This window comes from Salmo salar, chromosome ssa06, assembly GCF_905237065.1.
Source record: "Salmo salar chromosome ssa06, Ssal_v3.1, whole genome shotgun sequence".
NCBI classification, from domain to species: Eukaryota; Metazoa; Chordata; class Actinopteri; order Salmoniformes; family Salmonidae; genus Salmo; species Salmo salar.
Genome location: NC_059447.1, coordinates 13,365,230 through 13,389,926, shown reverse-complemented (window position 1 = coordinate 13,389,926; position 24,697 = coordinate 13,365,230). Strand labels below are relative to the sequence as shown.

Sequence of the window (24,697 nt, the reverse complement as noted above, 5' to 3'; positions counted from 1 at the left end):
ACACAATTCCCCATAGTGACAAAGTGAAAACATGTTTTTAGAAAATTGAAAGCACCTTTGGCAGTGATTACAGCTGTGAGTCTTTCTGGGTAAATCTCTAAGAGCTTCCCACACCTGGATTGTGCAACATTTACCCATTATTATTTTCAAAATTCTTCAAGCTCTGTTAAATTGGTTGTTGATCATTGCTACACAACCATTTTCAGGTCTTGCCATAGATTTAAGTCAAAACTGTATCTTGGCCACTCAGGAACATTCACGGTCTTCTTAGTAAGCAACTCCAGTGTAGATTTGGCCTTGTGTTTTAGGTCATTGCCCTGCTGAAGGGTGAATTAATCTTCCAGTGTCTGGTGGAAGCAGATTGAACCAGGGTTTCCTCTATGATTTTGCCTGTGCTTTGCTCCATTCTGTTTATTTTTTATCCTGAAAAACTCCCCAGTCTTTATCAATTACAAGCATACACATAACATGATGCAGCCACCACTATACTTGAAAATATAGAGAGTGGTACTCAGGAATGTGTTGTATTAGATTTGCCCCAAACAGATTTGCCCCAAACATAACACTTTGTATCCAGGACAAAACGTTATTTGCTTTGCCACATTTGTCGGAGTATTACTTTAGTGCCTTGTTGCAAACGGGATGCATGTTTTGGAATATTTTTATTCTGTACAGGCTTCCTTCTTTTCACTCTGTCAATTAGGTTACTATTGTGGAGTAACTACAATGTTGTTGATCCATTATCAGTTTCCTCCTATCACAGCCGTTAAACTCTGTAATTGTTTTAAAGTCACCATTGGCCTCATGGTGAAATCCCTCAGTGGTTTCCTTCTTCTCTGGTAACTGTGTTAAGAAGGATGCCTGTATCTTTGTAGTGACTGGGTGTATTAATACACCATTCAAAATGTAATTTATAAATTCACCATGCTCAAAGGGATATTCAATGTCAATGTTTTTTTACCCATCTACCAATAGGTGCCCTTCTTTGTGAGGCACTGGAAAACCTCCCTGGTCATTGTGGTTGAATCTGTGTTTGAAATTCACTGCTCGACTGAGGGACCTTACAGATAATTCTATGTGTGTTGTACAGAGATGAGGCAGTCTGTCACGTCCGTTTGTAGAGAAGGACCAAGGCGCCGCGAGAGTATCGTTCCACATCTTTATTAATATGTGAAACTTAGCAAGACATACAATAAACTATAAACAAAACAACAAACCGTGACGACAGAGGTGCAACATGCAGTAACTCAAAATAATATCCCACAAAAACAGGTGGGAAAAACAATTTAAATATGATCCCCAATTAGAGACAACGATGACCAGCTGCCTCTAATTGGGAATCATACAAAAACCCCAACATAGAAAAAAAAAAATAGAACCCAACATAGAAATAAATAAACTAGATAAACCCCCCAGTCACGCCCTGACCTACTCTACCATAGAAAATAAGAGCTCTCTACGGTCAGGACGTGACACAGTCATTCAAAAATCATGTTAAACACTTATTGCACACAGATTTAGTCCATGCAACTTATTATGTGACTTGTTAAGCACATTTGTACTCCTGAACCTTTTTAGGCTTGCCATAATAAAGGGGTTGAATACTTATTGACTCAAGACATTTAAACTTTAAATTTTTAATTAATAAAAAAAAATCCACTTTTACGTTATAGGGTATTGTTTGTAGGCCATTGACAAAAACCTACATTTTATACATTTTAAATTGGGGCCGTAACGCAACAAAATGTGGAAAAAGTCAAGGGGGTGTGAATACGTTCTGAAGGCACTGTACACGTTTGACAGACGAACTTATGCTATGGGCTGCTATATCGATAGATTTATCGGTCAATTCCTCCACCCACCTCGCACTCTTTAAATAGCCTACACTCTGAAAATTAGGGGTTCAACAAGGGTTCTTCTCCGATCCTTGCACAAATATGAAAAGATAGATAGTATTACCATAAAACAATATCAATTGATATCATACAAGGGACAAACCTTACTTTAAATTGAGGAGATCTTTACATTTTTCAGTTAAGTGCCTGCACCTGCTGTCCTTTCAAATTCAAATCCAAAAGTTTCAGTTGGTCAGTCAGGGTCCAGCAAGAACCCCCACCAACGAAGGAAGTTCCTTGATGAACCCCACCTCCTATGGGGTTCTTGGAATAACGTTTTTGGGGCCATTTTCCTTGCCAAGAACCCTAAGGTTCTTCGAAGAACTTTGAAGATCTTAGAATAACCCTTGTTGAACCCCTAATTTTTAGAGGGTAATATTTTTGCTAGGTACAGTTGAAAATACAGTGGCTTGTCTTTAACCATAGTGAAGGCAAATTAAGCCATAGTGTGCCCATTCAGCTTGGAGGATTTTAACATTCAATTTAACCACTTCTCTGCTGTGTGTCAAATAATGTTTTGTGTGTTCACAGTTCAGCACATCCTGATCAGAGGTCTTTCATTGATTCCCCCAAGGAGAGGCGCCTTGTCTGCCCCCTTGTACACAGTTAATTTGAAATGATAATCTGACTCACCTGTGTTGTTATTATTATCATCATCAATCAACATCGATTAAGATTACATTACATTGTTCATTAACCTCTCTGGGCTACTCAACAGCCAGTTGAATCCCGTGGCGCGTTATTCAAATACCTTAGAAATGCTATTACTTCAATTTCTCAAACATATGACTATTTTACACCATTTTAAAGACAAGACTCTCGTTAATCTAACCACACTGTCCGATTTCAAAAAGGCTTTACAACGAAAGCAAAACATTAGATTATGTCAGCAGAGTACCCAGCCAGAAATAATCAGACACCCATTTTTCAAGCTAGCATATAATGTCACATAAACCCAAACCACAGCTAAATGCAGCACTAACCTTTGATGATCTTCATCAGATGACAATCTTAGGACATTATGTTATACAATACATGCATGTCTGTTCAATCAAGTTCATATTTATATCAAAAACCAGCTTTTTACATTAGCAGGTGACTAGCATGTGACTAGCATTCCCACCGAACACTTCCGGTGAATTTACTAAATTACTCACGATAAACGTTCACAAAAAACATAACAATTATTTTAAGAATTATAGATACAGAACTCCTCTATGCACTCGATATGTCCGATTTTAAAATAGCTTTTCGGTGAAAGCACATTTTGCAATATTCTAAGTAGATAGCCCGGCATCACAGGGCTAGCTATTTAGACACCCAGCAAGTTTAGCATTCACCAAAGATTTACTATAACAAAAATGTTATTACCTTTGCTGTCTTCGTCAGAATGCACTCCCAGGACTTCTACTTCAATAACAAATGTTGGTTTGGTCCCAAATAATCCATTGTTATATCTAAATAGCTGCGTTTTGTTTGTGCGTTCAAGACACTATCCGAAAGGGTAAATAAGGGTTACGAGCACGGCGCATTTCGTGACAAAAATATTCCATTACCGTACTTCAAAGCATGTCAACCGCTGTTTAAAATCAATTTTTATGCAATTTTTCTCGTAAAAAAGCGATAATATTCCGACCGGCAAATCGTTTTTTATTACAAAGAGAGTGAAAGTAAAAGCATGCTATCCCCTCATGCACGAGCCTCAGTCTAATGGCCCGCTGATAGACCACTTGCCAAACGCGCTAGTGTGTTTCAGCCTGGGGCTGCCTCGATATCATTCAGCTTTTTCCCGGGCTCTGAGAGCCTATGGGAGCCGTAGGAAGTGTCACGTTACAGCAAAGATCCTCAGTCTTCAATAAAAAGAGCCAAGATGAACAACAACTTGTCAGACAGGCCACTTCCTGTTCAGAATCTTCTCAGGTTTTTGCCTGCCATATGAGTTCTGTTATACTCACAGACACCATTCAAACAGTTTTAGAAACTTTAGGGTGTTTTCTATCCAAAGCCAATAATTATATGCATATTCTAGTTACTGGGCAGGAGTAGTAACCAGATTAAATCAGGTACGTTTTTTATCCGGCCGTGTCAATACTGCCCCCTAGCCCTAACAGGTTAAGATTACATTAGTGTGCTACCACTCCTGCAGTGCTACCCACAGTGTCCTTTTTAGATCTTAAGACACTTTCACTGAATTCAGAGCAGATCAGAATGTCACTTTTGATTGGTGGATTATGTATGTCTCCTAATGTTGCTTTATTAAAGTGGAACTGACAGCATTTTAGCAACATTACATCCTATTAAAATCTGTTCATATACTCCCATAAGAAGAATATGACACTTATTATTTTTTACATTTTCTGACAAGCGAGCACATATGGTCATTTTCACAGTTTCATAAATTTTTAGAATGTTTGGGAATTACGTGTAGTAAGGCATTTGTGAAAATTCTATAGCAATATAGAGTGGGAAAGCAGACGTGTGTTTAGACAATTAATAGACATTGCAGTAAATAAAACCGAATAAAAACATTTGTCTCGTCCAAGACCGGTCTACACAGACCGGTGCGCCATAGCCAATTAGAGCTACAGTAGGCCTTCATGCAAACAAACCATTTGCCACATAGGCCTGCCATCATTCACTTTGAACTGGACTGTGTGTTTACAGTCAGTTGCAACAGCACAACTTTAGATCATTAGAAAACATTCCGCAAAAGCCACAAAATATATCTGAACGGAATTCTGCAAATATGTAAATACCACAGGAGTCTTCTTACATTTGGGAACTTTACAGTCCTATTGATCAAACATCCATTAAAAGGTAGGCTCCCTCTCACTCAGTTATGCACATCAACAACAACAAGATCAACAACTCATGCTAGCCAGAGTAAGATGAACTAAAATCTAACGAAGGATTATTAGATAAATCATAATCTTTTTCAGAAAGGTGGCTATCAAAATTGCACTGATTAATGATGGTTAATAGTAAGTAGCCTGCTCGTCCTTTTGCAGCTTGCCTGCCAATGCATGCTTGTCCCAACCAAGCACCCAAGCTAACTGGATAAAGTTGGATAGCTTGCTAGCTAGCTACTTCCAGACACAAATGTTAGAACACCTCACTCTGACCATTTTACTCGCCCTCACAGGTTATAGCGTTTGTGACTAACTATTACTTTTTTGGCGTACGTTTACTGACACCGGTCATATTCAGCGGGGTTGCGCGCTCGTAAATTCATTAGTTATTCTGCGCTCTGGCACACAGACGAGAGTCCTCTGAAATCGGAGCAGATGGCCAGAGTAATTTTATGAACGCAAGAGATATGCTAACTGGATAAGTCGTTCAAGTTCAGCATAGCTAGCTAGCAAATTGTTTCACATTTCTTGCTAGCTAACCAAATTACACCTGGATCTCTAGCTGTGTAGCCACCGAAAAACAATATGAGGGGGAAAAACTCAGTCACTCACCCACTCCTGCAATGACATGATATCCTCCAAACAGCTAGCTATCTAGCTAACGTTAGGCTCCATGTTTTTAACTTGCTACATAGATACGCTAGCTTATTGGCCACGTTTTGACTGACTTGTGATCATTGCCAAGGCTAGTTTGATTGTATTGACATTCCCAGCCTTAGTTACATTTGTCAGTTTTTATTCAATATATTGAGTCATTGAAACTGAAACAGTGCATCCCAAATGGAGGAAGCAAACAATGTACCAGGCAGGCCAACTCCAATTTACAACTTGATAGCAATATTTTTTGGACTACCAAGACATTTATTGGTGAATTATATTAATCAACCACACTCACTTCTAGCATGTAAAGTTAGCTATTTGTCTTTATGACGGACTTTCAAGTCACAGGTCGCTCTTGGAAGAAAACGTGGTAACTCAATTTTTGTCAGTTTTTTGTTACATTAATTGTTATTGGTAACTCTCCTTTATATACGGACTCTGAAAGTTCCAGAACTCTAAGATCTCAATGTTAAAATAGGGACTTTTCTTTTCCATTTCCTGGTTTCAGTTTTGGAGGTTTTTCTTCCGACAGCAAGGATGCAACCTGGGTTGCACTTATGCACTACTAATAATACTTAATTATGCACTTCTGTCTACCAGCGGTGAATTACAGGCATAAAGTAAATAAGGCTACAAAGCACCAAGACGTTTTTTATTTTGCACATCCCCCTATCAGGGTAGATCAGCTTTAACTGTCTAAAAAGTTGTAATTCTGTGCAGTGCCAGTGTTGTAAAAAGTATATATATATATATATATATATGTATATATAATATTATTTTTGTGTACAAGGTGTCAAAATGAGTCTCTCTGTGGAGAATGAAGAGGGAAGCAGCCCTAGTAACTCTGAAGACACTGAAGAGGAAGCCAGTTCTTCTGGAATGAGTTTATCAGGGAATGAGGAAGTGATGTCCCCTAAAATATGTTTTCCTGCTGAACAGGACACTTTCAGTGACCTTAAAAGGTAAGCTCATCAAATAGGTAAGTGTGAATGTGCTGAGATTTTTTTTTAAACTTTCGTACTAACCAGTATTGGTTGCGAAGAATGGCGCTGGGATGTATAGCCACCGTTTACGGGCTCATGACCAATTCTGCTATTTTGTGTTTTTTTGCACTAATCTTAATTTACTTGTACATAATGTTTACGCCATAATTTCCTATGACCAAGTAGAGCTTCTGGACATCAGAACAGCAATCACTAACCTCGGTTTGGATGAAGACTACCTCAATGAGTCTTCGGCCCAAGGTATACAAATTGCTCACCCAGGACACTAATCCCCGACACTCGGAAGAGAAAAAGACGGCACTATAGGGGTCGCTGTGCGGGCATCCTTAAGAGACGACATCGGTGAGTGGATAGACCGCCTCGACCCTCCATTCTATTGGCGAATGTGCGATCTCGTTCGAGACTATCCTATCAATGGGACATTAAGAACTGTATTATACTATGCTTCTCGGAATCATGGCTGAACAAGGACATGGATAATATACAGTTTGCTGTGTTTTCTGGGCATCGGCAGGACAAAACAGCAGATAACGGTACGTTCAGCTGTATAGGGCCATAAGCAAACAAGAAGATGCTCATCCAAAGGTGGCACTCCTAGTGGCGAGTGATTTTAATGCACAAAAACATCAATAAGTTTGACCTATTTTCTACCAACATGTCACCTGTGCAACTAGAGGAAAAAAACTTTAGATCACCTTTACTCCACACACAGAGATGCATACAAACAGGAAGTACCAGTGATGCGCTCAATATGGAAGCGGTCCGATAAAGTGGATGCTAAGCTACAGGACTGTTTCAATTAGCACAGACTGAAATGTGTTCCAGAATTCATCCAATGGCATTGAGTATACCACATCAGTCACCTGCTTCATTAAAAAGTGCATTGACGACGTCATCCCCACAGTGACCACACGTACATATCCCAACTAGAAGCCATGGATTACAGGCAACATCTGCACTGAGCTAAAGTCTAGAGGAGCTGCTTTCAGGGAGTGGGACATTAATACAGATGCTTATAAGAAATCCCGCTATGCCCTCCGATGAACCATCAAACAGGCAAAGCGTCAATACAGGACTAAGATCGAATCCTACTACACTGGCTCTGACGCTCGTCGGATGTGGCAGGGCTTGCAAGCTATCACGAATTACAAAGGGGAATCCAGCTGCGAGCTGCCAAGTGACGCGAGCCTACCTGACGAGCTAAACGCCTTGTATGCTCGCTTTCAGCCAAGCAACACTGCATGCTGCAATGCATGAGCGCACCAACTGTTCCGGACGACTGTGATCAGGCTCTCCGTAGCCGAGGTGAGTAAGACGTTTAAACAGGTTAACATTCACACCAGACGGATTACCAGGACGCGTACTTGGTGCATGCGCAGACAAGCTGGAAACTGTCTTCACTGACGTTTTCAACCTCTCCCTGACTCAGTCTGTAATTCCTGCAATTTTCAAGCAGGCCACCATAGTCCCTGTGCCCAAGAACGCCAAGGTAACCTGTCTAAATGACTACCACCCCTTAGCACTCACTTCTGTAGCCATGAAATGCTTTGAAATGCTTGTCATGGCTCACATCATCACCATCATCCCAGAATCCCTGGACCCACTCAAATTCACATACCGCTCCAACAGATCCACAGATGACGCGATCTCTATTGCCCTCCACACTGCCCTTTCCCACCTGGACAAAAGGAACACCTAACACCTGAGAATGTTGTTCATTGACTACAGCTCAGTGTTCAACACCATAGTGCCCTCCAAGTTCATCACTAAGCAAAGGACCCTGGGACTGAACACCTCCCTCTACAACTGGATCCTGGACTTCCTGACGGGCCACCCCAAGGTGGTGAGGCTAGTCAACAACTCATCCGCCATGCTGACTCTCAACACGGGGGCCCCTCAGGGGTGCGTGCTTAGTCCCCTCCTGTTCTCCCTGTTCACCCACAACTGTGTGGCCGTGCACAACTCCAACACCATCATCACAGGTCTGTAGTGGAGAGGGTCAGCAGTTTCATGTTCCACATGTCCACATCACTAAGGACCTATCATGATCCAGACACACCGACACAGTTGTAAAGAGGGCACGACAATGCCTCCTCCCCCTCGGGAGGTTGAAAATATTTGGTATGGGCCCTCGGTTCCTCAGAGTTCTACAGCTGCACCATTGAGAGCATCTTGACTGGCTGCATCAATGTTTGGTATGGCAACTGCTCGGCATCCAACCTCAAGGTGCTACAGAGGGTAGTGCGTACGGCCCAGTACATCACTGGGGCTGAGCTCCCTGCCATCCTGGACCTCTACCAGGCAGTGTCAGAGGAAGGCCCTAAAAATTGTCGAAGACTCCAGCCACCCAATTCATGGACTGTTCTCTCTGCTACCGTACAGCAAGTGGTACCGGAGTGCCAAGTCTGGCCCAAAAGGCTCCTGAACAGCTTCTACAGAGCAGTATGGTTGGTCCTTAAATGTACACAGAGAGCTAGCATCAATGACATGCATGTCAATCTCTCCTTTCTCAAACTAGAGCAGAGATTGACTGCATCACTACATCTTCGTTAGAGGCATTGACATGTTGAAAGCACAGAGCTGTCTGTTCAAACAACTAGCACACAGCTCAGAAACCCATGCATACCCCACAAGACATGCCACCAGGGGTCTCTTCACAGTCCTCAAATTCAGAACAGACTCCCGGAAACGCACAGTTCTACACAGAGCCTTGACTACATGGAATTCTATTCCACATCAAGTAACTCATGCAAGCAGTGAAATCAGATTTAATAAACAGATAAAACTACACCTTATGGAACAACGCGGACTGTGAAAAGGCGCACACACAGGCACACGCATACTCGCACGCATGCTACCACACTACACACACGTACATTTTAATATTGTTGTATGGTGGTACTATACATTTTGTGTTGTAGATATATAGTGGTGAAATTATTATATGATGTACTGTTTTATTAAATGTTTTTGTTTGTTTATTGTGTGATGTGCCTTAATGTGTCTGGACCCCAGGAAGAGTAGCCTTGGGGATCCATAATAAATACAAATACACATAATCCCCAAGCCAATAGACTGCTGAACAGTTAATCAAATGGCTAGCCGGACTATTTACACTGACCCTTGTTTATTAACTACCCTGATTGCCTAGTCACTCTTACCCCTGCCTTCATGTATTTTTCATTTTATTTTTGCAAATGTTTATTTATCTTTTTCTTACTTTTGCACTCTGCATTGTTGGGAAAGGGCTCGTAATTAAGCATTTCACGGTAAAGTCTACCTGTTGTATTCGTTTTGATTTTGTCTTTATTTCATGCAATAGGTAAGTGAAACAGACATTTTGTTGGAGACAAATTTACTAGATCACTAACCTATACCTAGCTGTAAGTACATTGACTGGTGACAAATAAGTAACCAACCATAAAAAGCACAGTTACACAAATCAGATATGTGTGTAAACTCGCCTATGTTGGAAATTCTAATTTTGCCTTAAACAGGTTCAAGACAGACAGACTAGTCTCATCTGTACCTAGTGGTATCTCCATGAAGAGTTACCAGTCGATGGAACATCCTGTTTTCTTCAAGAAGGGAGAACTTTCCAATTAACAAAGTTGAGACCTTCAAATAAATGCTTTTTCTTTAAAGCTACAGTCTAGGATTGGTACATCATTTTACTTAATTGAATCATATCTAGCCGTTGATTACATTTTCTTACCCCTTTTTCTCCACAATTTCATCATATCCAATTGGTAGTAGTTACAGTCTTGTCCCATTGCTGCAACTCCCGTACGGACTTGGGAGAGGCGAAGGTCGAGAGCTGAGCGTCTTCCGAAACACAACCCTTCCAAGATACTCTGCTTCTTGGCACAATGCAGGCTTAACCTGGTGCCAGCCACACCAATTTGTCAGAGGAAACACCATACACCTGGTGACTGTGTGCATGCGCCCGGCCCGCCACAGGAGTCGCTAGAGCGCGATGGGACAAGGACATCCCGGCCAGCCAAACCCTCCACTAACCTGGACGACGCTCGGCCAATTGTGCGTCGCCCCATGGGTCTCCCGGTCGCAGCCGGCTGCGACACAGCCCGGTATCGAACCAGGATCTGTAGTAACGCAGCTAGCACTTCAATGCAGTGCCGTAGACCGCTGCACCACTCGGGAGGCCCTAGCCATTGATTCTTAAAGAATATAACTTATAAATGCCCCATGAGCTTTGTACAACTGTCTTACCCAATCAAAACCTAAGATATAAACTTGTTTTAGTGGTTTCTAAACACTAATTGTAAACAAAGTATAGCTTCAAAACTATCCTTTCACAGACTGTCAGTCCTATGAATTTGAGTGGGGTTACATTTCCCTAGCCTCATTTTTTTTTACCAAAACAAGTGGTGGGGCGGCCATTTTGTTGTTTTTCTCATCCCACACTGTACAGTCGTGGCCAAAAGTTTTGAGAATGACACAAATATTAATTTTCACAAAGTCTGCTGCCTCAGTGTCTTTAGATATTTTTGTCAGATGTTACTATGAAATACTGAAGTATAATTACAAGCATTTCATAAGTGTCAAAGGCTTTTATTGACAATTACATGAAGTTGATGCAAAGAGTCAATATTTGCAGTGTTAACCCTTCTTTTTCAAGACCTCTGCAATCCGCCCTGGCATGCTGTCAATTAACTTCTGGGCCACATCCTGACTGATGGCAGCCCATTCTTGCATAATCAATGCTTGGAGTTTGTCAGAATTTGTGGGGTTTTGTTTGTCTACCCGCCTCTTGAGGATTGACCACAAGTTCTCAATGTGATTAAGGTCTGGGGAGTTTCCTGTCCATGGACCCAAAATATCGATGTTTTGTTCCCCGAGCCACTTAGTTATCACTTTTGCCTTATGGCAAGGTGCTCCATCATGCTGGAAAAGGCATTGTTCATCACTAAACTGTTCCTGGATGGTTGGGAGAAGTTGCTCTCGGAGGATGTGTTGGTACCATTCTTTATTCATGGCTGTGTTCTTAGGCAAAATTGTGAGTGAGCCTACTCCATTGGCTGAGAAGCAACCCTACATATAAATGGTCTCAGGATGCTTTACTGTTGGCATGACACAGGACTGATGATAGCGCTCACCTTGTCTTCTCCAGACAAGCTTTATTCTGGATGCTTCAAACAATCGGAAAGGGGATTCATCAGAGAAAATGACTTTACCCCAGTCCTCAGCAGTCCAATCTCTGTACCTTTTGAAGAATATCAGTCTGTCCCTGATATTTTTCCTGTAGAGAAGTGGCTTCTTTGCTACCCTTCTTGACACCAGGCCATCCTCCAAAAGTCTTCGCCTCACTGTGTGTGCAGATGCACTCACACCTGCCTGCTGCCATTCCTGAGCAAGCTCTGTACTGGTGGTGCCCCGATCCCGCAGCTGAATCAAATTTAGGAGACGGTCCTGGCGCTTGCTGGACTTTCTTGGGAGCCCTGAAGCCTTCTTCACAACAATTGAACCGCTCTCCTTGAAGTTCTTGATGATCCGATAAATGGTTGATTTAGGTGCAATCTTACTGGCAGCAATATCCTTGCCTGTGAAGCCTTTTTTGTGCAAAGCAATGATGACGGCACGTGTTTCCTTGCAGGTAACCATGGTTGACAGAGGAAGAACAGTGATTCCAAGCACCACCGTCCTTTTGAAGCTTCCGGTCTGTTATTCGAGCTCAATCAGCATGACAGAGTGATCTCCAGCCTTGTCCTCGTCAACACTCACACCTGTGTTAACGAGAGAATCACTGACATGATGTCAGCTGGTCCTTTTGTGGCAGGGCTGAAATGCCGTAGAAATGCTTTTTTGGGATTCAGTTCATTTGCATGGCAAAGAGGGACTTTGCAATTAATTGCAATTCATCCGATCACTCTTCATAACATTGTGGATTATATGCAAATTGCCATCATACAAACTGAGGCAGCAGACTTGGTGAAAATTAATATTTGTGTCATTCTCAAAACTTTTGGCCACGACTGCCTTCAGAAAGAATTCACACCCCGTGACCTATTCCACATTTTGTTGTTACAGCCTGAATTCAAAATGGATTAAAGGCATTTTTTCTCACCCATCTACACACAATACCTCATAATGACAAAGTGAAAACATGCTTTTAGAAATGTTTGCAAATATCGAGAAACTTCTCATTTGCATAAGTATTCACACCCCTGAGTTAATACATGTCATAATCACCTTTGACAGCGATTACAGCTGTGAGTCTTTCTGGATAAATCTCTTAAGAGCTTTGCACACCTGGATTGTACACTATTTGCCAATTTTTATTATTTTCAAAATTATTCAAGCTCTGTCAAATTGGTTGTTGATCATTGCTAGACAACCATTTTCAAGTCATGCCATAGATTTTCAAGCAGATTTAAGTCAAAACTCTAACTCGGCAACTCCAGTGTCAATTTGGCCTTTTCTTTTAGGTTATTGTCCTGCTAAAAGGTGAATTAACCTCCCAGTGTCTTGTGGAGAGCAGACTGAATCAGGTTTTCTTCTAGGATTTGGCCTGTGCTTAGCTCCATTCCGTTTATTTTTGAAAAACGCCTTAATCCTTAACCATGACAAGCATACCCATAACATGATGCAGCCGGCAATATGCTTGAAATGATGGAGAGTGGTACTCAGTAATGTGATGTATTGGATTTGCTACAAACATAACACTTTGTATTCAGGATAAAAAGTTATTTGCCTTGCCACATTTTTTGCAGCATTACTTTAGTGCCTTGTTGCAAATGGAATGCATGTTTTGGAATATTTTTATTCTGTACAGGCTTCCTTCTTTTCACTCTGTCAATTAGGTTAGTATTGTGGAGTAACTACAATGTTGTTGATCGATCCTCAGTTTTCTCTTATAACAGCCATTAAACTCTGTAATTGTTTTAAAGTCATCATTGGCCTCATGGTGAAATCCCTGAGTGGTTTCCCTCCTCTCCAGCAACTGAGTTACGAAAGACTCCTGTATCTTTCCAGTGACTGGGTGTATTGATACACCATCCAAAGTGTAATGAATAAATTCACCATGCTCAAAGAGACATTCAATTTTATTTTTATTTTTACCCATCTACCAAAAGGAAAACCTCTATGGTCTTTGTGGTTGAATCTGTGTTTGAAATTCACTTCTCCACTGAGGGACCTTACAGATAATTGTATGTGTGGGGTACAGAGATGAGGTAGTCATTCAAAAATCATGTTAAACACTTATTGGACACAGAGTGAGTCCATGCAACACATGTGACTTTTTAAGGAAATGTTTTACTCCTGAATTAAGACATTTTAGCTTTTCATTTTTTATTAAATTGTAAACATTTAGAAGAGCGTGTAGGCCAATGATCAAAAAATCTCAAATTAACCAATTGTAAATTCAAGCTGTAACACAACAAAATGTGAAAAAAGTAAAAGGGTGTAAATACTTTCCGAAGCTTCAATGTGTTTTATGAGTGAAAGTTGATTATTCTCTGTTGACAGGTTCAAGACAGACAGACCAGTCTCACCAGCACCTAGTGGTATCTCCATGAAGAGTGACTGGTCTATGGGACTTCCTATTTTCTTCAAGGAGGGAGAACTTTCCACTGAACAAAGGTGACCTGAGAAATAACCTGGTTATTGCTTTTCCTTTTATTTATCATCTTATGTATAGATAAAGACTGATGGGTTGTTGACAAACCTCATCAAAGGAAATCTGTTTCCCTCTGCTAACATCTGGATAACCACCTGACCTGCTGCAGCCAATCATATTCCATGAGTGTGTTGATCAGGTGACAGAGGTACGAGTGTAAAATTACCCTCAGAAGGAGGAGTACTTCAGGAAAAGATTCAGTGATGAATATTTTATTTATTATTATTTCTTTACTTTTATTTAACATCTTATGATTGACTGATTTTATTGATCTCTGTGCTCATTTTTACCCAGCAGTACCTCTGAGAAGAATGACACATCAATGGATAACCAACCCAAAGTCCCTACTGATGATGATAAAGTGTGAGTGATCGCAGTTTGCACTGCATCCTACCTATTTTCTATTAATTATATTCACCAGCCATGTGTCTGATAGCATCTGGTACCTTTACTCTGTGCATTTCCAGATAATAGTTCATCATTCAGGACGCGTAATTTAGCTTGTTATTAGATACCTTGTCTACAGGACATCATTCAGTCTGACTTTATACTAGAAATGTAAATAAAATAGTATGATGACTGTAATAGTGAGACTGGACCCAATGTTTAGTGTAACTATCAGGAGATGCAGAGGGCATTGTCTCCCAGTAAATGCACCACATTTTATGCTTTAATCTTCACTTAGTCTAGAAAACTCTAGGATGTCAAACTCTGTGCTGTTTCATCATTGATCACATCCAGGTCAGGGTTTATATTAGATTTTTTTTTACCCAAATGTTATTAAATTCCCAAGGAACATGTATCTTTCTTTTCCACATATAGGTACCCAACAGAAGTCCAGCAGAAAATGAAATCCTACTTGAAGAATAGGGCATATTCTTTATTTGAGGGCATTGAAGATGCAGGAAAAACGACACCTCTTAACAACATCTACACAGAGCTCTACATCACACAAGGTGGAAGTGGAGAGGTTAATTATGAACATGAGGTGAGACAGATTGAGACAACATGCAGGTTTCCAGTAGAACAAGAGACATCAATCCAACTCAATAAAATCTTCAAACCAATACCTGGACAAGACAAGCCTATCAGAACAGTGCTGACAAAGGGAGTTGCTGGCATTGGAAAAACAGTGTCTGTGCTGAAGTTCATGTTGGACTGGGCTGAAGGAAAAGCAAATCAAGACATCCAGATCATCTTTCCACTTCCTTTTCGGGATCTGAACTTGATGAGAGATACAAATCAAAGTCTGATAGAACTACTTCATCACTCCTTCATAGAAACAAAAGAATCAGAATTCTCAGAAAACGAAAAGGTTGTTTTTGTTTTTGATGGTCTGGATGAATGTCGCCTTCCTCTGGACTTCCAGAATAATAAGATCTGCTGTGATGTCACAGAGTCGACTTCAGTGGATGTGCTGCTGACAAACCTCATCAAAGGGAATCTGCTTCCCTGTGCTAATATCTGGATAACCACCCGACCTGTAGCAGCCAATCAGATCCCCCCTGAGTGTGTTGACCAGGTGACAGAGGTACGAGGGTTCAATGACCTACAGAAGGAGGAATACTTCAGGAAGGGAATCGGTGAGGAGGACCTGGCCAGCAGAATCATCTCACACATAAAGACATCAAGGAGCCTCCACATCATGTGCCACATTCCAGTGTTCTGTTGGATTTCAGCCACTGTGCTAGAGAGACTATTGGTTGAAGCAGAGAGTCGAGAGATCCCCAAGAATCTAACTCAAATGTACGCTCATCTCATGATCTTCCAGTCAAAACTGAGGAGTCAGAAGTATCCTGTAGTGCATGCCAACGATTCTCACTGGGATAAAGAGATGATTCTGGCACTGGGAAAGCTGGCTTTTCAACAGCTAGAAAAAGGCCATCTGATATTCTATGAGGAAGACCTGAGAGAGTGTGGCATTGACATCAAGGATGCGTCTGTGTACTCTGGAGTGTGCACTCAGATCTTCAGAGAAGAGTCTGGGCTTTACCAGATGAAGGTGTACTGCTTTGTACATCTGAGTATCCAGGAGTTTCTGGCTGCACTATATGTGTTCCTCATGTTCACTAACAACAACGTCAATCTGATGGCTAAAGAGAAATCCCTCCGGAACAAAAGCAGTCTATATGAAGATGCAGTGGACATGGCCTTGCAGTTTGAAAATGGCCATCTGGACCTTTTCCTCCGCTTCCTTCTAGGCCTTTCACTGCAGTCCAATCAGCATCTCCTACAAGGCCTACTGACACCAACAGGAAGCCGATCACAAAGCAACAAGAAAACAGTCAAGTACATCAAGGAGAAGATCAGGAAGAAACTCCCTCTGAAGAGGTGCATCAATCTGTTCCACTGTCTGAATGAACTGAATGATCATTCTCTAGTGGAGGAAATCCAAAGCTACCTGAGATCAGGAAGTCTCTCAAAATCTACACTCTCATCTCAACAGTGGTCAGCTCTGGTCTTCATGGTGCTGACCTCAGAGAAGCTGGATGTGTTTGACCTGAAGAAATATATCAGATCAGATGCGGCTCTTCTCAAACTTCTCCCAGTTGTCAGATCCTCTAGAACAGCCCTGTAAGTGCTTAGTCAAATTACATTCCATACAGCATACTAATATAAGATAATAATAAACATCAGTTTGCATTACCATTTAGGTTGACAACTCAGTCCCCAAGGGGAGATGTTTTGTTGGCACCTGTGTTTCTTGAGATGAACCTTTTGTTTCACAGGCTGAACGAATGTAAACTCACCAACAAAAGCTGTGAGGCAATAGCTTCTGTTCTCAAATCAAATTCATGCTGCCTGAGAGTGCTGGACATGAGTGGCAATAAACTTCAGGATTCAGGAGTGAAGCTGCTCTCTGCTGGACTGGGGGATCCACACTGTAAACTGGAGAAATTGAAGTGAGTGACTTAAAAAATAAATACACATTTATTTAACTAGGCAGGACAGTTAAGAACAAATTCGTATTTACAATGATGGCCTACCCTGGTCAAACCTGGAAGACGCTGACGACGCTGGGCCATTTGTGCACCACCCTATGGGACTCCCAATCACATTTGGATGTGATGCAGCCTGGATTTTGACTGACTTTGTGACTGTCTCCACTGCAAAGGAAAGTGGATGTTGTGTATATATAAAGATGTACATTCTTCATGTTGTAAATGTAGTTATAGATTTGTGTGGATTACTTAGCTGGATCATCTCTTCCCGGGTTGAATGATTGCAACCTCACTGAGAAATGATTTGAGGTGCTGGCTTCAACTCTCTGGGTTCAACTCTCTGGGTTCACCACCTCAAGTTTGAGAGAGCTTGACCTGGGAGGAAATTACCTTCATGAGTAGAGATGTTCTCTGCTGGACTGGGAAATCCACACCGTAAACTAGGGAAACTGAGATGTATGACTGTTGGATGTTGTTATTATGAAGGTTGAAATGACTGCTTAATGTTGGCTATAGCACCATTAGCTAGGTGCACATCCAATTGGTGACAAATATTCTAAAATCAGCATAAATAAAATATGCACATTTTCCCACCAGAGCGATTTCCACAAAATGAACGTGTTGCAGATAAAAGTATAAGCATGATGGTTTCCATCGCACTTTCAACCCTACTGATGGTTTTGTAACTAAAAATGTTGCTTTATATAGCGAATGTGCCCTCTCTGGTATTGGCACTTGTGCTCTAGCCAACAGCTGGCAAATACAGTACGGGTATATGTATATAATGTATATAGACTACAGTCGTGGCCAAAAGTTTTGAGAATGACACAAATATTAATTTTCACAAAGTCTGCTGCCTCAGTTTGTATGATAGCAATTTGCATATACTCCAGAATGTTATGAAGAGTGATCAGATGAATTGCAAATAATTGCAAAATCCCTCTTTGCCATGCAAATGAACAGAATCCCCCAAAAAAACATTTCCACTGCATTTCAGCCCTGCCACAAAAGGACCAGCTGACATCATGTCAGTGATTCTCTCGTTAACACAGGTGTGAGTGTTGATGAGGACAAGGCTGGAGATCAATCTGTCATGCTGATTGAGTTCGAATAACAGACTGGAAGCTTCAAAAGGAGGGTGGTGCTTGGAATCATTGTTCTTCCTCTGTCAACCATGGTTACCTGCAAGGAAACTCGTGCCGTCATCATTGCTTTGCACAAAAAGGGAAGGATATTGCTACCAGTAAGATTGCACCTAAATCAACCATTTATTGGATCATCATGAACTTCAAGGAGAGCGGTTCAATTGTTTTGAAGAAGGCTTCAGGCCGGATTGCAGAGGTCTTGAAAAAGAAGAGTCAACACTGCAAATATTGACTCTTTGCATCAACTTCATGTATTTGTCAATAAAAGCCTTTGACACTTATGAAATTCTTGTAATTATACTTCAGTATTCCATAGTAACATCTGACAAAAATATCTAAAGGCACTGAAGCAGCAAACTTTGTGGAAATTAATATTTGTGTCATTCTCAAAACCTTTGGCCACGACTGTAGACATGATGAGAATATTATGGACAAAAGAGAGACAGCAGCTAAGCATCGATCATAATATCACCAGAATAAGACACTTGATATTTATTGGAAAAGAGTATCAAGCTCATCACCTTGCACATTCACCAAATCAAATCAAATGTATTTATATAGCCCTTCTTACATCAGCTGATATCTCAAAGTGCTGTACAGAAACCCAGCCTAAAACCCCAAACAGCAAGCAATGCAGGTGTAGAAGCACGGTGGCTAGGAAAAACTCCCTAGAAAGGCCAAAACCTAGGAAGAAACCTAGAGAGGAACCAGGCTATGAGGGGTGGCCAGTCCTCTTCTGGCTGTGCCGGGTGGAGATTATAACAGCACATGGCCTAGATGTTCAAATGTTCATAAATGACCAGCATTGTCAAATAATAATAATCATAGTAGTTGTCGAGGGTGCAACAAGTCAGTAACACAAGAGTAAGTGTCAGTTGGCTTTTTCATAGCCGATCTTTGAGAGTATCTCTACCGCTCCTGCTGTCTCTAGAGAGTTGAAAACAGCAGGTCTGGGACAGGTAGCACGTCCGGTCAATAGGTCAGGGTTCCAGCAGGTCTGGGACAACAGGTCTGGGACAGGTTGCCCGTCCGGTGAACAGGTCAGGGTTCCATAGCTGCAGGCAGAACAGTTGGAACTGGAGCAGCAGCACGGCCAGGTGAACTGGGGACAGCAAGGAGTCATCAAGCCAGGTAGTCCTGAGGCATGGTCCTAGGGCTCAGGTCCTCCGAGAGAGAGAAAGGAAGAAAGAGAAAGAGAGAATTAGAGAGAGCATATTTAAATTCACACAGGACACCAGAAAAGACAAGAGAAATACTCCAGATGTGACAGACTGACCCTAGCCCCCCGACACATAAACTACTGCAGCATAAATACTGGAGGCTGAGACAGGAGGGGTCAGGAGACACTGTGGCCCCATCCGATGAAACCCCCGGACAGGGCCAAACAGGTAGGATATAACCCCACCCTCTTTGCCAAAGCACAGCCTCCACACCACTGGAGGGATATCTCCAGCCACCAACATACCATCCCGGGACAAGGCCGAGTATAGCCCACAAAGATCTCCGCCAATGCACAGCCCAAGGGGGGGCACCAACCCAGACACAAAGACCACGTCAGTGACTCAACCCACTCAAGTGACGCACCCCTCCCAGGGACAGCATGGAAGAACACCAGTAAGCCAGTGACTCAGCCCCCGTAATAGGGGTAGAGGCAGAGAATCCCAGTGGAAAGAGGGGAAACCGGCCAGGCAGAGACAGCAAGGGCGGTATGTTGCTCCAGCCTTTCCGTTCACCTTCACACTCCTGGGCCAGACTACACTTAATCATAGGACCTACTGAAGAGATGTGTCTTCAGTAAAGACTTAAAGGTTGAGACTGAGTCTACGTCTCTCACATGGGTAGGCAGACTATTCCATAAAAATGGAGCTCTATAGGAGAAAGCCCTGCCTCCAGCTGTTTGCTTAGAAATTCTAGGAACAATTAGGAGGCCCGCGTCTTGTGACCGTAGCTTACGTGTAGGTATGTACGGCAGGACCAAATCGGAAAGATAGGTAGGAGCAAGCCCATGTAATGCTTTTTAGGTTAGCAGTAAAACCTTGAAATCAGCCCTTGCCTTAACAGGAAGCCAGTGTAGGGAGGCTAGCACTGGAGTAATACGATCAAATTTTTGGGTTCTAGTCAGGATTCTAGCAACCGTATTTAGCACTAACTGAAGTTTATTTAGTGCTTTATCCGGGTAGCCGGAAAGTAGAGCATTGCAGTAGTCCAACCTAGAAGTAACAAAGGCATGGATTAATTTTTCTGCGTCATTTTTGGACAGAAAGTTTCTGATTTTTGCAATGTTACGTAACCACCCTGTGAAGTTCATCATAATGTATTTCACCTGTAGACTAATAAACTGCCTGCTTTACCGAGTCGTAGTGGGAGGACTACACAACATGTGACTCCAAACGTCCCTCGATATGATGGTTATTATACCAATATTTGCTGATAAACTCGTTTCCGCCGCCATTTCTCAAATAACACATTGCACCGACACAAAAAGATCCCACCTTGTCTAGCGTATTTTGTTTGTCGACATTTGGAAAGGTAACCAGCAAAGTTGCTGTTTCCATCAGGCCTGTTTCCATCCACATGTACTTTACGTGCATATAAAGGTTGGATGGAAACCTGGTTAATGTAGTTATAGATTTGTGTGCATTACTTAGCCGCATCCTCTCTCTCCAGGTTGAATGATTACAACTTAACTGAGAAATCCTGTGAGGTGGTGTCTTCAAATGTCAGCTTAAACACCTCGAGTTTGAGAAAGCTAGACTTAAAGGAAATTAACTCCAGGATTCTGGAGTGAGATTCATCTGTGCTGGACTTGAGAATCCACAATGTAAATTGGAGATACTGAGGTAGAACTATCCCTCATCAAATCAAATTGTATTGGTCGCATTCACATATTTAGCAGATGTTATTATAGCGAAATTCTTGTATTCCTAGCTCCAACTTAGTTTAGTTTATTAATTTGACCATTTAATAAACAAGCACATATAACACTTGAAAAAGCCATACATGCACATGAGTAAAATCATGGAGGACAACACACAAAGTGTGGGACTTATTTCCATTGTTAAATCATGGAGGATAACACACAATAAAGTCTGGGACTTATTTCCATTGTTAAATCATGGAGGATAACACACAATACAGTCTGGGACTTATTTCCATTGTTAAATCATGGAGGATAACACACAATACAGTCTGGGACTTATTTCCATTGTGGTCCTCTTACAGTGCAGTAATATCTAACAATTCACAACAATACACACACACACATCTTAAAGTAAAAGTATGGAATTAAGAAATATATAAATATTAGGAGGACTAATGTTGAAGTCCGGAGTATAAATAATATACACTGCTCAAAAAAATAAAGGGAACACTAAAATAACACATCCTAGATCTGAATGAATGAAATAATCTTATTAAATACTTTTTTCTTTACATAGTTGAATGTGCTGACAACAAAATCACACAAAAATAATCAATGGAAATCCAATTTATCAACCCATGGAGGTCTGGATTTGGAGTTGGCTGATCCAACTTTGATGTAATGTCCTTAAAACAAGTGAAAATGAGGCTCAGTAGTGTGTGTGGCCTCCACGTGCCTGTATGACCTCCATACAACGCCAAGGCATGATCCTGATGAGGTGGCGGATGGTCTCCTGAGGGATCTCCTCCCAGACCTGGACTAAAGCATCCGCCAAATCCTGGACAGTCTGTGGTGCAACGTGGCGTTGGTGGATGGAGCGAGACATCATATCCCAGATGTGCTCAATTGGATTCAGGTCTGGGGAATGGGCGGGCCAGTCCATAGCATCAATGCCTTCCTCTAGCAGGAACTGCTGACACACTCCAGCCACATGAGGTCTAGCATTGTCTTGCATTAGGAGGAACCCAGGGCCAACCGCACCAGCATATGGTCTCACAAGGGGTCTGAGGATCTCATCTCGGTACCTAATGGCAGTCAGGCTACCTCTGGCGAGCACATGGAGGGCTGTGCGGCCCCCCAAAGAAATGCCACCCCACACCATGACTGACCCACCGCCAAACCGGTCATGCTGGAGGATGTTGCAGGCAGCAGAACGTTCTCCACGGCGTCTCCAGACTCTGTCACGTCTGTCACATGTGCTCAGTGTGAACCTGCTTTCATCTGTGAAGAGCACAGGGCGCCAGTGGCGAATTTGCCAATCTTGGTGTTCTCTGGCAAATGCCAAACATCCTGCACGGTGTTGGGCTGTAAGCACAACCCCCACCTGTGGACGTCGGGCCCTCATACCACCCTCATGGAGTCTGTTTCTGACCGTTTGAGCAGACACATGCACATTTGTGGCCTGCTGGAGGTCATTTTGCAGGGCTCTGGCAGTGCTCCTCCTGCTCCTCCTTGCACAAAGGCGGAGGTAGCGGTCCTGCTGCTGGGTTGTTGCCCTCCTACGGCCTCCTCCACGTCTCCTGATGTACTGACCTGTCTCCTGGTAGCGCCTCCATGCTCTGGACACTACGCTGACAGACACAGCAAACCTTCTTGCCACAGCTCGCATTGATGTGCCATCCTGGATGAGCTGCACTACCTGAGCCACTTGTGTGGGTTGTAGACTCCGTCTCATGCTACCACTAGAGTGAAAACACCGCCAGCATTCAAAAGTGACCAAAACATCAGCCAGAAAGCATAGGAACTGAGAAGTGGTCTGTGGTCACCACCTGCAGAACCACTCCTTTATTGGGGGTGTCTTGCTAATTGCCTATAATTTCCACCTGTTGTCTATTCCATTTGCACAACAGCATGTGAAATTTATTGTCAATCAGTGTTGCTTCCTAAGTGGACAGTTTGATTTCACAGAAGTGTGATTGACTTGGAGTTACATTGTGTTGTTTAAGTGTTCCCTTTATTTTTTTGAGCAGTGTATATGTGTATATGTCACAGGAGGTTGGTGGCACCTTTATTGGGGAGGACGGGCTCATGGTATTGCCTGGGGCGCAATTAGTGGAATGGTATCCAACACATCAAACACATGGTTTCCATTTGTCTTATGCCATTCTATTTGCTCTGTTCCAGCCATTATTATGAGCCGTCCTCCCCTCAGCAGCCTCCACTGGTATATGTGATGGGATGTATAGACATTATGGACAGTATGTGGATAGAATATTTAGTATATCTGAAGAATACGTGCAGTGGGATAGAATAGTATATGTACAGCAGTAGTTGAATAGGATGGACTTGACTAGAATACAGTATATACATATGAAATTAGTAAAACAGTATGTAAGATTAAAGTGACCAGTGTTCCATTATTAAAGTGGCCAGTGATTCCATGTCTGTGTACATACGGCAGCAACCTCTAAGGTGCAGGGTGGAGTAACCGGGTGGTAGCCGGCTAGTGACAGAGACTAAGTTCAGAGTAGGGTACTGGGTGGTAGCTGACTAGTGACAGTGACTAAGTTCAGAGTAGGGTACTGGGTGGTAGCCGGCTAGTGACAGTGACTAAGTTCAGAGTAGGGTACTGGGTGGTAGCCGGCTAGTGACAGTGACTAAGTTCAGAGCAGGGTACTGGGTGGTAGCCGGCTAGTGACAGTGACTAAGTTCAGGGCAGGGTACTGGGTGGAGTCCGGCTAGTGATGGCTGTTTAACAGTCTGATGGCCTTGTGATAGAAGCTGTTTTTCATTCTCTCGGTCCCAGCTTTGATGCACCTGTACTGACCTCGTCTTCTGGATGATAGTGGGGTGAACAGGCCGGGGCTCGGGTGGTTGATGTCCTTGATTATATTTTTGTCCTTCTTGTGACATCTGGTGCTGTAGGTATCCTGGAGGGCAGGCGGTGTGCCCCCGGTGTTGCGTTGGGCAGACCTCACCACCCTCTGGAGAGCACTGTAGTTGTTCTGTTCTATAACGAGCCTTGATTGAATTCCTGGTGTCACTATTTCTATTACATTTTTCATCTTTAACTCTGAATTGTTGGAAAAAGACCCGTAAATTCATTTTTCACTGTTAGTCTACACCTGCTGTTTAAGAAGCATGTGACAAATACCAGTTTAATTTATCCTGGCCTTGGTCTCTGATGTAGCATAATTGTAGATATTTTGTCAGCAGTTTGTATCATTGTCTTTAGATGTGTCATGGAGTATGTACAATTATCACATGAAATTATGAATCTGGGCACCAGTCCATTATTTGACTAAATTGATACATTTAGTTGTGTTCATTTCAATTAAATAAAAGGTTCAACATATGACATTAAATATTCAAATGACACACCACTACAGATGCTAAATGTACATTTTCTGGAATATTTTATATTGTGGAACTTTCTCCCTCACTTTCCACAGGCTGGCAGGCTGCAGCATCACAGAGGAAGGCTGTACTTATCTTGCTTCAGCTCTGAGGTCAAACCCCTCCCACCTGAAGGAGCTGGACCTGAGTGGAAATACTCCAGGAGACTCTGGAGTAAAGCTGCTCTCTTCTGTACAAGAGGATCCCCTCTATACACTGGAGACACTGAGGTGAGTTTTACTGATCAGTTTCATGAGCACACTGATAAAGTGATCAGTAAGCCATTGTAGACATCCAGACACTGAGT

At 42.3% G+C, this 24,697-nt stretch overlaps 1 protein-coding gene across 8 annotated transcripts in view; it reads left to right on the top strand.

Moving 5' to 3' along the window:
* Positions 1-24,697, top strand: part of LOC106606347 (NACHT, LRR and PYD domains-containing protein 12) — a 32,726-nt gene that overhangs the window by 6,905 nt on the left and 1,124 nt on the right. Inside the window, exons 2-8 of one of the 8 annotated variants that reach the window (XM_045719781.1) lie at positions 6,195-6,366; positions 9,906-10,018; positions 13,897-14,010; positions 14,345-14,410; positions 14,870-16,621; positions 16,777-16,950; positions 24,447-24,620. In XM_045719781.1, coding sequence (XP_045575737.1) covers positions 13,943-14,010; positions 14,345-14,410; positions 14,870-16,621; positions 16,777-16,950; positions 24,447-24,620 — 2,234 coding nt within the window. In that variant the 5' untranslated portion in view covers positions 6,195-6,366; positions 9,906-10,018; positions 13,897-13,942. Of the gene's footprint in view, positions 1-6,194; positions 6,367-9,905; positions 10,019-13,896; positions 14,011-14,156; positions 14,196-14,341; positions 14,411-14,869; positions 16,622-16,776; positions 16,951-24,446; positions 24,621-24,697 lie in introns of those variants that run through there. The other 7 variants (XM_045719779.1, XM_045719784.1, XM_045719783.1 and 4 more) reach the window with 7 other exon arrangements.